At 41.1% G+C, this 13,023-nt stretch overlaps 1 protein-coding gene across 2 annotated transcripts in view; it reads right to left on the reverse strand.

The window, feature by feature from the left end:
* Positions 1-855: 855 nt before the first annotated feature.
* The window catches only part of KL (klotho), a 51,395-nt gene continuing 39,227 nt past the window's right edge, over positions 856-13,023 (reverse strand). For both annotated transcript variants that reach the window (XM_080579829.1, XM_080579828.1), the window contains exons 3-5: positions 11,873-12,141; positions 8,081-9,197; positions 856-4,390 (exon numbers count right to left, since the gene is read on the reverse strand). In XM_080579829.1, coding sequence (XP_080435955.1) covers positions 4,053-4,390; positions 8,081-9,197; positions 11,873-12,141 — 1,724 coding nt within the window. In that variant the 3' untranslated portion in view covers positions 856-4,052. The remainder of the gene's footprint in view (positions 4,391-8,080; positions 9,198-11,872; positions 12,142-13,023) is intronic.

Here is a 13,023-nt window from a genome sequence, read left to right on the forward strand (position 1 = left end):
TTTTTTCAGTCTCCTAAAAAGAGTGGGCTGAGCCGGCCAGCACCAGCCTTAGCCTTGTAGCAGTTGGCAAAGAGTGGTTTGGCAATCTGAGAGCAGCGCATGGCAGAGGGGAAGAGCTTTCCCCCTTTCCTTTCCTCACCCCTGCTTCACCGCTTTGCATGAGGGAGGGAGGAGCAAGACTGGTCTTTAGCTGAGGCTGAAATCTAGCACCCGAAAACTGACCTCTCTGCCCTTAACGAAGACTGAACAGAACGAGTCTCTAAATGACTCAGAAGTAAATGAATAGAGCAGAGTGCGAAAAGTGAACTGCAAAGTGTTTTGTTTTAACATTTTGACACTTGCATGGCCGCTGTCCCATTAATTAGCCTTTTCCCTTCCTGCTCCCACTTCCTCTAACCGTGGCATGTACTTTCCTTAGGATGCTCAGCACAGATGCCACAAACCGCCTGCTCAGTGCCGCGAATTCCTTCAAGGCTCTGAGTGACCCTGCTGGAACTGAAGAACCGTGAAGTTTATTGCAGCGTTACTAGGGAATAAACTATCGCAACAAAACACTTTTATATTACTATGGTTGCTTCCACAGGTTTTTTTACTAGTTAAAGTCACTGTAAAAAAAAATAAATAAATAAAAAGTCAAAGAACCAAAACCCCTCCAAGTCCCAGTGACTTGGCCCTGCTGGAAAAAACCTCTGTGTAGACACAGGCCCCAGCAGCCTCCTGCAACAGTTGCAGTTATTTATGTGGCACTGGAAAAACAAACAGCAACAGGAGCTCCATGCGGAGTTATCACAAAGGCCTCTCGTGAGGTACTCTGCAGGAAAACTGGACAGATTAAAAATTAAGAGCAGTCTGCAATTTGTTATGTACAGTATCTTTATTTCATTTCCAAGATTGTTATAAAAACAATATAAAATCCATTCTTGTGTTTAGCGAAGATCCCTCTGATGGTCACTGTACAGTCTTTGAGAAAGAAAAGAGAAGCTTTGCCTTCGTGTCACAAAAAATATTTTGAATAAAAATACATATATTTTTTATTTTACCACAGGTTTAATCTGGAGCATTGAGAAAAATGGCAACATTTCACTTTAGGAAATCCAAAAACTTAGCACATGTGGTACAGGGAACGTTACCATCCACCACTACATGCAGCCTCCTGCTACTCCGCGGCGAATGAAGCACGTTTCCCCTCCCAAGCTGCCTCTGCAGCCTGGGCACGGCGTCCCCTCTGTGGAAAGTCTCTGCTGCTGCCGGAGTTTTGCTTTAGATGCACAGATGGCCAGGGGAAGTGCCAGATCCTCGCTCACACATCGGTCATATCGACCGAAGGAAGTGCCCCAGGGCCGCAGCCGGATCATGGGAGGCGGTGGCTGGGCCTGTCTGCATGAGCACACCACAGCTCTCCTTGGCCAGGTGCCTGATCCTTGCCTCTTCCAGGCCTTTTTTCCTGTCAGTACTGGGTGTGCTTTTTAAGAAAATTTATAAGAAACACGCACACTGTCCCCCGATTACCTAAAATCAAGCAGATTCCTGAGGCCAACCCATCAGACCAGCCTGAATTTTCCCTGGCCCACCGCCGTACAGTTCACTCACCAAGTCACACACGGCCTTGCACGTGCCGTACCGCAGGCAGGCTGCTTAGGACAATGCTTCAGCAACTCCCGTGGCCAGGTCAAGCCAGTTACTGCTCTGCAGAGATATCTAAAACCTCTCCTGAAGGGAAGAGCACCAAAGGCTGTGTTATTTCTATGGGCCACGGCACCATTAGAGGATGTGATCACACAGCTTCGTAGCAGCAAATCCCAATTTACCTACAAATTTGATATCCAGCTGGTGCCATCTGCCTGTCGGTGGTTACATATCACCCAGCCTGCAGTGTCTCCTCCTTGCTAGGACTGCTGGTTTCACACGTTGTGCTGTGACCGGCCCATTAAACAGCACACCACCATGACTTGCTGGATGATAAATTGGCAGGAAAGAGTCCAGGCACTGCCTGAGCAGTGCACCAGGCACCAGCACAGCACCCATCTTGTCCTGGGCTTGCTCGGCCCAGGTCCACCGAACCCCCTGAAGCCCAGGGGAGACACAGATGCCCAGCTCCTCCAAAACAGCAGGCCTAGACTCGTTTTATTTTGCCAGCAACAAAATAATTAAAACATACATACACATATAACATGGAAGTTATGCATGACCTGGCTACAGCTTATATTAAATGAGTGTCCCTTCTTGTTATGGACTGTGAAGGCGTCTGACACAATGGAGTAAACATATTCGCGAGGTGATTCATTGTCGTTACATGGAGAAAGCCATTTGGCATTTCATACATTTCAGGAGAGCTATTTCATTGCAATCCACACTGCACCAGGCAGCAATGCATAAATATACAGCAGCTTAAAATTTCCTCTTCTTCTGGAAGTCCTATCAGTCTATATTTTTTTTTATGTATATTTTTAATACTTTATGACTTACTATAAATTTTTCACCTTAATCTTGGTATCAAAATATATATTAGTGTAAAGAGAGACAATTTTAAGGCTGGAACTAGAGGACAAATATATTAATCATAGTGATAACATACTAATTCTTTTCTATTTCTACAGATCGTTTAAGAAAAAATATAATCTTCAGTTACAAATGAAAATCGTATTTCATACATAAGTTTTAATTTACATCACAGAATCACAGAACCATAGAATATTCAGGTTGGAAGGAACCTAAGGAGGTCATTTAGTCATCTGCTAGTCATCTAGGAGATAAACATCACATTTAATGCTGTGTAATCAGCTTTGTAGATAAATAATTCTTAATTAACAGAGAGCACATTTCCTTTAAAATATTCTTTCCAGTGACTGACATTATTCACATCGCAATAAAAATACAATTACAGCTGAAGGCAATGCAGGCCTAGAGTTAGAGAGTGAAGAAAAATGACCACAGTGCTTTTACACTGTGGATACTCCTAATGCAGTGATTCACAAGGCAACCAAAATAACACAGGATCTTCTCCCATTGTCTATATCTATTTCTACTAATAAATGCTGTTACTAATAAATGATGTTGCTAATGTTTTGCTAACTTCAGTTCAGTAGTACTTTATTGCAATGAAATGTTGTCAGGGCCAGATCCTGTCGCTCAAAGTAAAACATTCAGCAAAACTAGAAGAGCCCCAAGGAATATGGAAGTGCATTTCAGAAGCAACAGCTCCATGACCTCAGACCCTGGCAAAAGCAGCAATAAAGTGCCAGATTATTACACTGAAATGTTGGGATTTAAAATCTTGTTCAGCACAACTTATGTGCAGAGAAAGGCCCTTTCACCCTTCGCACCTCTTCCCATCAGACGACACGATCCCTGCCATCCTAGGACACATCCCTGCTGCCTTCCCCACTGAAAGACACAGATCCTTGACGTAAGGGTCCCCAGCTGCATCTTCAGGTCCTACGCAGCCGTCAGGTCAGCACTGAGTTGTGCTCTGAAGAATGAAGCCAGGACAGCAAGGTTGTGTGGCAGCAGCAAAAACATGAAGTTGGGGAGTGTGAATCCCAGCAACGTGAGTCTCTGTGCAATTCTCCCCCGACTCTGCTCAGTCACGTGCCTTGCTCCAGTCAGATGTTGGCTCTGATCAGTTAACATCAGCATTAAACCCAAATTTGGAAACATATATCATTTTGTCTCTCCTCAACCTTTTCTCAGACAATTTGACATTTCAGGCTCTTCCAACATTCCATGTCTTCAAAATACACTTACAAAACTCAGTGAGGGAAAACCAAGGAAGGGAAAGCATCTGCTCAACCGAAGGTCCCAGGGAAAGCTGTGAGATAACTCCAACCACAGGAATTAAAGACAGGTCACAGACCAGATGTACTAAACCACAGAAAATGATTTCTGGAAGCCATACACTAACAATCTCTTCTCAGTGCCACTGTCCTGAAGCACCAGGCAGTGTACGTGCCTTCCTAGTGCTGTAGCAGCCACAACATTGTGCACGCTTATTTCAGATTTCCCAAGAAGATGCAAGAAAATGGGTACTGGGTAATGTATGCAAAGGTGCAGCTCTATTTATACCGTCTTTCTACCCTCTTGGAATAGTAAGTAATGAAAAATATAGTAACAATAAAAGCAACAAATATGAAAGAGATGAAGGCTAACAATGATTTTCTGGTTCGGAAAAAGTGGCATTCAGTACACAAGGCAATCTCTTCTGGGCACAGCACCTCAGGAGTGTCAGGACCAGGAAACCCGTTCTTGTCAATTATTTCTCTGTAATGTTCCATCGAAGGCTTTGGCTCATATTGATTTGCAACATAACCGTAGAGACCGTATTTAGGAGCAGTCCTGTCATTAAAAGAATAGACAAAATATCCTTGCAGGTTGACATTATCCAAGGCGTAAGCTGCAAGAGAAAACAAATAAATGAATAAATGTCACTTTGGCATTCAAGAGCAGTATCATATGCCAGTACATGCAGCAGAGGCAGGGAGATGTTAAAACTAGATCTGAACTTCTCTTCTTAAAAATAAGGTAATCTACATGTACATCCGTGCAGTCTTTGTCATAAAAAGAGTTCGTCAGCCACTGCCAGACAGTGTGATCTGTGAGTATCCTGTAATTTATTTCCTTATACTTGGTAAACACAGCTGTGAACGCATGACTGTGTTTAATGATCAGCACGGAGCCTACTGTGAAAATATGGGTCTTTTTTCTGTGTAACAGAACATGGGTTTTGGTTTCCCTGCACCTGGATTTCTGCAATCTGTTCCCCTGGCTGCTCGCTCTGCCTCGCAAAGCACCTCCTGAGGGGGAAATTCAAGGAAGTAGGACGTCAGGCTGCACTTCTCACTAGCAAAGGTCCAGAAACATCAGGAAAAGATGCACCAATGCTCAGGGCAAGTGGGAAAGTTATGCAGATCACAGTCCACTCTTGCTATTGAGTTTCTGGTCCAAGAGACCTGCATTAGCCTTCACTGAGAATGTGTCCAGGATCCATACTGCTAACTTGGCTACTGGAAGAGTTCTAGCAGCTGGAGCATTAACCTTCAGCCACCACTTCTGCCCGACAAAACCAATCAATCCACAGTAGGAAAAGTAAACTGTAATACCCTATCCCTCAAAATCACTATTTTTTACAAATTAAGGCAACATTTTCTCTCAAGCTAGCAACTGCTGAATTTTCAAATGCCTCTAAAAGCAGCTCTTTCTGTGGTCACATGCAAGACACTTAGCACCTCTAACCTTCTTTTCAGGTGCAAAATGAGATATTATTTACCTACCCTTTCACAGAGCTGCTATGCAGGATGATTAGTCTGTGTCTGTAAAACTGCATGCGGATTTAATGGTGTTACATAAATGGTTATTGCTGTTCTTCGTTTTCTATTGGCAAAGGTGAACTTACACACTGTACAAAAAAAGTATTTAAAAACACAGCCTCAGCCCAAAGGGTCCTCTACTGTGTTCTGGAAATGTTTATCCACATAAACCTGTTGGCTCCCCTGGAAGGAATCAGGTGAGCAACATCACACACACCAATGCAGAATAGGAAACTTAAGGTGAGACCACATGTGTACCAACCCTCCCCTCATTCCTCTGCAGCGTGACACTGAGATAGGGACACGAGATTTTTAATTCCCATCGGTTAGAGCAGAGCGCCTTGCAGAAAAAATGTAAGTTTTGCAGAAACCTGAGTCAGTCACAATGCCAAGGTTAAAAGCTTGTTACATGCCTAAGGACAAGATGGACAAAAGCACAATACCAGAGTGGGAGAAGAGAGTGAAAAAGCTGGTATTACTGACTGGCTGAAGTGCGTGATGTCAAAAGTGAAAAAGAGGGCTTTGGGGTAACTATTGTGACTGCTTAGCAGGGATATATTCACCTGTGACAAAGGAGGCGGAAAGACAGAATAGTATGGCTTGCACGTGATTGTTAAGTGGAAAAATATAGTAGCTATTTCCAGCCTGTACAGAAGAGGTGGGAAGTAATTGGGTGACCGTTCATTGGGTGTATGAATGACAAAGTTTTGTGAACAACAGGGGTATGTGCAGCTGTTCTGTCTAATGGGGACTGGGAGAAAAGCCCATATTCATACACACTTAGAAAAGAAGAAGTGCCAAGAAGTGGTACAGTCTGAAGTGTTAGGAAGAAGACAAAGCAATAAAAACAAACAAACAAACAAAAAAGCAATGGACTGAAACCACAAACCCAAACATATCCAAGATATGTTTTTAACTACACATGCAAAAAACATTCACCCAGTATTTCAAAATGCTGGCAAAGAAACTCTTGGGCACTTAATATTGATATTCACTAGCTCCTGAAAGAGGTGGAAATTACAGACAAGGAAGTTAAAGCCGGTACTTAACAGACCTAGGAAATGGTGGAACTGCCAGACATCTTTCACTGCCTAGCAAAATAGTGGAATAGATTACATAAGGCTTGATAAATAAGAATTGCGGAAGATATACATATGATTAATGCCAATCAGTTCATGAAAAATAAAACTTGCTAAACTAATTTGACATCTTGGCATCTTTTTTATGAGATTGATAAAAGTAGTGATTTTTGATGTAATATACCTAGGACTCCATAAGGCAACTGAGTTGGTATTATATGGCATTTGGTTTAAGAAAATAAAATGTTATGAGGTCAAGGTGAGCCCATAATAAACAGATTTCAACTGTTTTCAAATAGCACTGGTAAGCCTAAAAACGTAATTGCAGATAAGTAAGTGTCCCCGTAGGTGTATGCCCCATTAGGTGATCATGGAGAAATAGCTTTTAGCATTTAATCATCTTTCAGTGACCTGAAAGAAAACTATTTCCCAGAAAGTCTGCAAATAACACAAAGATTACGGACATAACTTAGCTAATACAGCAAGCTTTCCACAAGCAGGCTATGGGTATTTGAACATGACCAAATGCGAGGATGTCAAAGATGAAGCAGACCATATGTCAGTCCAGACAGTTCTGCCCCATGGGGCAGGAACCTGTAAGTGAGTTTAAAATCACAGTAGATGACCACAGACTGCACATGACCAACCTGCTGCCACAGCCAAAGAGCTAATAGGCTGCTTAGACATACAAAAGAGGAGTACAAGGGTAAGAGGTTACGTTAAATCCACTTCATCTATAGGTGTGGCTGCTGTAGAAACAGTGTGTCCAGGCCTGGGATTTACTTCTCTTAAGAAGAATGCTGGCAAACAGGAAAAAGTTTAATAATTGAAAGGTTCTAAATCATATTTTATCGTAAGGGACACAAAGAGCTTTGTTTGCATTATTTATCAGAGAGTTAAATGACAGTTGGCTTATTTTCTGCCTGTGAATACTTCACAGGCAATACATGGAAATGCATACCTAAATGGCTTAAAGCTGAAGACAAAGAAATTAACACTAGAAATAATATATATATATATTTGAAAGCTCTAGGTAATTTGCCACTGCAACAGCTTACATTGAGAAGTAGAAAATTCATTATCAGTAAAAATTATCTCATCCAAGTCTGGTGTTTTTCTAAAAAATATCTGCGTTGTGTGACAGGATGACTCAAAATGCCTTCATTTTACCTTATAATTTATGAAACTTTTGAGACAGAAAAAAAGACTGTTTTGAGTTCTGAATAGCAGGAAAGAGTCCAGGAAACAGCATAATGATGTAGACAGCTGAGTTATTATGAAGAGCCAAGATAACGGCTGGATTAGATACAGAGACAGCTGAGGAAGAGAGTTCATATCCAGCCCTGGAGCACATCAGTGAAGAGAGAAGCAACAAAGCAAAGCAACATTTGAGTTTCAATAAGAAGAAAATACAATTAAATATGTGTGGAGCTACTCACATGACATCTACATAAAGCTCTTGAATTCACTAAAAAGTTCTTCTGCTACGTAATGTAGAATACATGCAAGGTCAGTCTTCCTTATGCTTAGTAACACCAATCAGTTGCAAATGAAAGGAAAAACTATGCTGTAATAATATTTAATTTGTGGAGTATTCTTCATAAAACTTCATTTTTTGAAGTAAAGCATACTCTATCACACAGTATCTGTTAAAAAAAAATGGTGTTTGTGACATATAAACCGCCTATGGTTCCTTACCTTTTAAAGCTTCATTGATATAATTCTGTATGTAATACACTCTGAGCTTATCGTGCACCATATTCTGGTCATCATCAATTCCATTAGCCATAACGTAAATTGGGATCTCGCCATATTTTGATTTAACCCACTTGAGCAATTTACGCAGTCCCCAGGGCACTACTGCAGCCCTGTTGGGGGAGTGCAGCCATGTGATGTCATTGATCATCTGAACTTCGAGATAGTGGTCATATTTTAGTGCATCTTCTTTCTCCCAGCCCACAAGGGTGGTAGTGTAATGACTTAAAGCAAAAAAATCAAATGAGCCCTGGATTAACTTCTTTTCATCTTCTGAGAAAGAAGGCAAGTGGAAATTATAGAGGTCAACACTGTTTCTTCGGTGAAGCCATGCTCTCATCACACGTGGGTAGTCACCAGTCCCAAAGATGGGCTCTGCAAGCCAGCCAATGTCGAACTCCAAAATTCTGTCAGCAACTTCTTGGTCATTCCTGGAAAAGGGACAGGCTGGTTCCACCCAGTCAGCTTGCAGAGCTATAGATATTTTACCCTTCTGAGATCTTCTGAATTCTTTGTCGTAAAGATGCCAAGCTTTCGCATGAGCTTTCAACAGATTGTGCCCTGCAGTGTAGGTCAAGTTTTTCACAGACGGTTCATTCATTGTGATCCAAAATTTTACATAGTCCCCAAGACTTGTAAAGCAGAATTTGGCATATTCAACAAAAGCCTGAATGGTCTCTGGGTTTTCCCAAGCTCCGTATTTGGCAAGGGAAGCTGGAAGCTCTTGGTTCTCAGCCATAGGTTGCCATAAAGCAACAACAGGAGTTATGTTAACTCTGAGAAGTTCACTAGCAAAACACCGATAATAATGTACAAGTGTGTGGTTGATTAGAGAAAGATTACCTAAAGGAAGGATTAAAGACCACTTCAGTGAAAAATGGAAGTGGGTGACGTGCATTTCCTGTAGAAGAGAGACCTGGAGCCTGATAGCAGCAAAGTCAACACAGTGATGCTTGCGTTTGGAGGTGAAAACCCCATCCACTTTAATCAGTTTCTTCGTCTGGTGAACATCCCACACATAAACGTTAGGGTCAAGAAACTGAGTAGGTGTTGTGTCTACCTAGGTAGAATAAGAAATATACCAGATTCAAGCTGTTTGTTTTAGGTATGTAGGAACATCATATCCATTGGGCACAAGTTACTGAAAGAACTTCACAAGTCAAAACACTGCATTTAGCACTTCTCTCACATCTCTGATATGATAACATCTCTGGCTCATATGAATGAATTAATCTTCTGCTAACATGTGACATCAGAAAAGTACCAAATCTATATATCATTTTCAGCCATCCTAGCTTATGCTAATAGTCACCATATTTATATCTTCTCCAAACTGCTGCACTCCTTACAGGAAATGAGGGATTGCTCAGGGCTAAGGCATTAACCTGCAACAGATCTTCAGAAAAGCAGAGCTGCAGCAAAGACTACAGTCATTTTAAAAATGTTTTCCTTTCAAGATTAAGAAGCTATACCAATGGGCCTGTCTGTTGTAAATTACCCAGCAGCTTCTGTTTCAAGACCACTCCCTGAACACAGTAAAAGAAATAATGAATGCAACATCATTTCTGTGACCATTTTTTTCCTGACTATGATGCAAGATGAGTAATGCTGCGCACTTGATTTTTAGCACGAACTCAGTTGACAAGCAAAATTTTTCCTTCTTGTTAAAGAAGTCCTTTTTTTATTTAGCTCATACTGAACTCAGTTCCAAGTTATTTCAGCAAGGTGTTGATTTCTGTATGGTTTGGGCTTTATTTCAGACCTCTGAGTAAACCCACTATATGTCAACCCAACAATAAAACTTACAGTTTTTCTTTAAGTCTTTAGGGCATCAGATGTCAGAAATGCCTGTATGACATACCGCAGACAATAAAACATGAGCTTCCCAAGCTCCCACAGAATTATAATTTCACTTTTAAATGAGTATTGCAAACATAGTAAGGACTAGAAAATGGAAAAGCGATTTGCTTAAAATAATGGAAAAAGTAAAATCTCCTTCTCATTCATACTCTAGCATAGAAGAAAGATCCAAACTTCAAGATACTGGTCCTACATATGTGTATGGACCTTTCATATGTGTACATCTACTTATGTGTATTTGTCCCTTTCTCTCTCTCTCTCTTTTTTTTTTTTTCTCTTTCCATTTCTTTTTTTTCTTTTTGGTTTTTGGGTTTGAGTTTTTTGGTGCAAGGTTCCCCCGAGTTCAGATTTCCTTGGCCTGCCCTCTGTTTGAAAAGCAGGTGTCAGCCTACAACCAGTGTTCAACTTGTAGCTGAGGCTCTGCAGACTGTATAAAGAAGATGCTGAAAATCAGTTGCTATTTTCTCCGGAGAGGTCAGTACTGTGCTTATAGAAGAAAGTAATAAAAAACAGCATGTCTGAGGGAAATTGCTTTTCTGGTGAATTGTCCCTTGTAGATTACTAAAGCATGCATTTCCACTAATACTCCGGGAATGCTGTCAAAAGAGTTTTTCCACCGTGATGCATCTACAAATCACACTACCTAAGCTTTATAGCACAAAATGTTTGAACAGCCTTTTGAAATGAAAATATTCAGCTTTGAAGGTTTGGGGGATAGGAGAGATTTTTTAACTGTCTTAGGCTGACTGACTCCATAACTCTGCAGCTGTTATTGATCCCAAATTCAGCAATTTCATTTCCATTCCCTAACCTGTCTGGGAGCTAGGATAATGACTGCTGAATATTCTTGGAAATCAGTGTACCAGGTAAGGAGAGTGCAGTATTTTTCAAGAGAACAAAGTCAGATCTTAGTTTTGGAGTAAGAAAAAAACAAACAAGCCGCATATACTCTAGCCTTAAGAAAGATTCTGTCTTTGTGGAAAATCTAAATTAAAAATTCTGTTCTTGGATCCAGCCTCAGAGCTGAATTTAACTGCACATCGTTACTGTGGTTAGAGGAGCCCTGTAAGCCAAAACAACATCTGAGAATCACAGAGCCAAACTATGAAAGAGACCGTAACTAAGATACAATTTTTACACATGCTATGAAATCTTAAAATTTGAAAGGTACTCCTGAAATATCAGACTAACTTGAAATAAAAAGAGTGAGAGCTATGAACTGGATCCATGAACTAGCTAGGTGCTATCCAGGGGTACTGAAGCCTCAGTCAGACACAGCAGTACACAAAATGACAAGGAAGGAATACAGAAATTTCATCTAAATCTAATATTGTTTACTTTTCTTTAACACAGAAGTCCTCTAACAAAAGTGCCAGAATGTACATATATAAGATGTAGAAACATAGCACTGTAAACACTGAGAGTTTTCAGGAAGTTTTCTAAATGTGCACTACCACAGTGGGCAAATACATTGCCATTGACTTGAAAAAGCAGCAGTACTTCTCTTTTCATAAACAAGGACCTTTGGAAATATGCTTTAGCGGAGTAACTTTCATTTGAGCAGGACTGACTTCAGTAACCAATCACGTAACATGTCCAGGGATGATAAGCATCAGACCCCTTTCAATTGCTGTGTGTTTTTATAGACCGTTGCTTTCTCGACTGCACTTCACTCCAATTGGATCTGCTTGGTCACACACAGAAAGTCTAGTGAAGACTGAAAGGCGTGGTGTTTGCCACAAAAGCCTTGCACCCATCTCTTTCCAGCACTGTGGTAATAAATGTCAGCAAAGACACGTTATCTGGCAAATTTATCAATATGATCTTGAGCACTGGTCTGGCTGGAGAACCTACCAGCTTTACCATCAGACTTACCTGTATATAGTTGTCAACAATCCCCCAAGCAAACCCACAGGGAAAGACCCCTTCTATGGGCAGGTTTTCAGGCAAAGGTGGGAAGCCATTTTTTTCTATCAATTTTTGATAGAACAAGACAGAAGATTTTGGCATCAACTTTTTGTCGTGGCTCTGGAAGTCAACATAAAACAATCCACGTCGAATGCTGTATCCCCTGTGCCATTCAAAGCCGTCCAGGAGGGACCAGACTGTGTATCCAAACACATTAACTCCATCGTACCGGATAGCTGAGGAAAGAACAAAACCCAAACTCGTCACAGTGCTCATTCTTCCTGTGCTGGAACCAGCAATGTTTGTGGTATTCTCATGCAAGAACAATGCAATAATTCAGGTAAGTATCTCAGTGTCTGTTTCAAAGCCCATTCAGGGAATATATTTCAGCTGCACAGCATGCTCTGAGGCAGGCTCCCAGGGCATGGGTGCACTGTGGAAGGCAGTAGAGGTACCTGGTTTATCTTTAAACAAGTTAGATTTAGAAAAAGAAGTGGTGCAGTGGTGGTTCAAGCAGTGCTGCTGATTCAGTGTGCCAAACCTTAGCCTCGCACCAGGGCACAATACACCTGAACAGTTTGCAGCATCTGAGCCAGTAACTGCGCAGTGCTGCACTCTACTAAGCATTGCAGCTCACTCTTAAGTGTCATTAATGCAGCACTACTACATACACAAACCAAGTCAGACTCCTTTTTCACCTTCCTCTCCGCTACTAATCTATATTAAGAAAACCCTGAAAACACTTTTGGGGTTTTGATGCATTTTTATTAGCATGGATTGTAAATAGAAGTGTTAATGCTGGAAGACTGCATGTGAAGACTGACTTTTACAGTTCTGTCTCCTGATATCTTTTATGGCATACTGTTTTCCAGCTTAAATATTTATAGGTTTCTAAAAATATATATGCATTCTAGGTCAACTCTTTGGCTTTTATGAATCACCACACACTTTGCAGGTTAAAATCAGGGTCTGCTGTCATCTGTTAGTTAGTATTGCCAGCATTACAGTTTTATTTTGAGATTCCAAATGATACTCGTTTTTAGTTGTATTAAACACTGAGATTCAGCAAAATGTTCCTGGGCAAGGCTCAGCTTCAGGAAAACACGCAGGAAAGTGCT

This window comes from Anser brachyrhynchus (genome assembly GCF_964034855.1).
Source record: "Anser brachyrhynchus genome assembly, chromosome: 1".
Taxonomy (NCBI): domain Eukaryota; kingdom Metazoa; phylum Chordata; class Aves; order Anseriformes; family Anatidae; genus Anser; species Anser brachyrhynchus.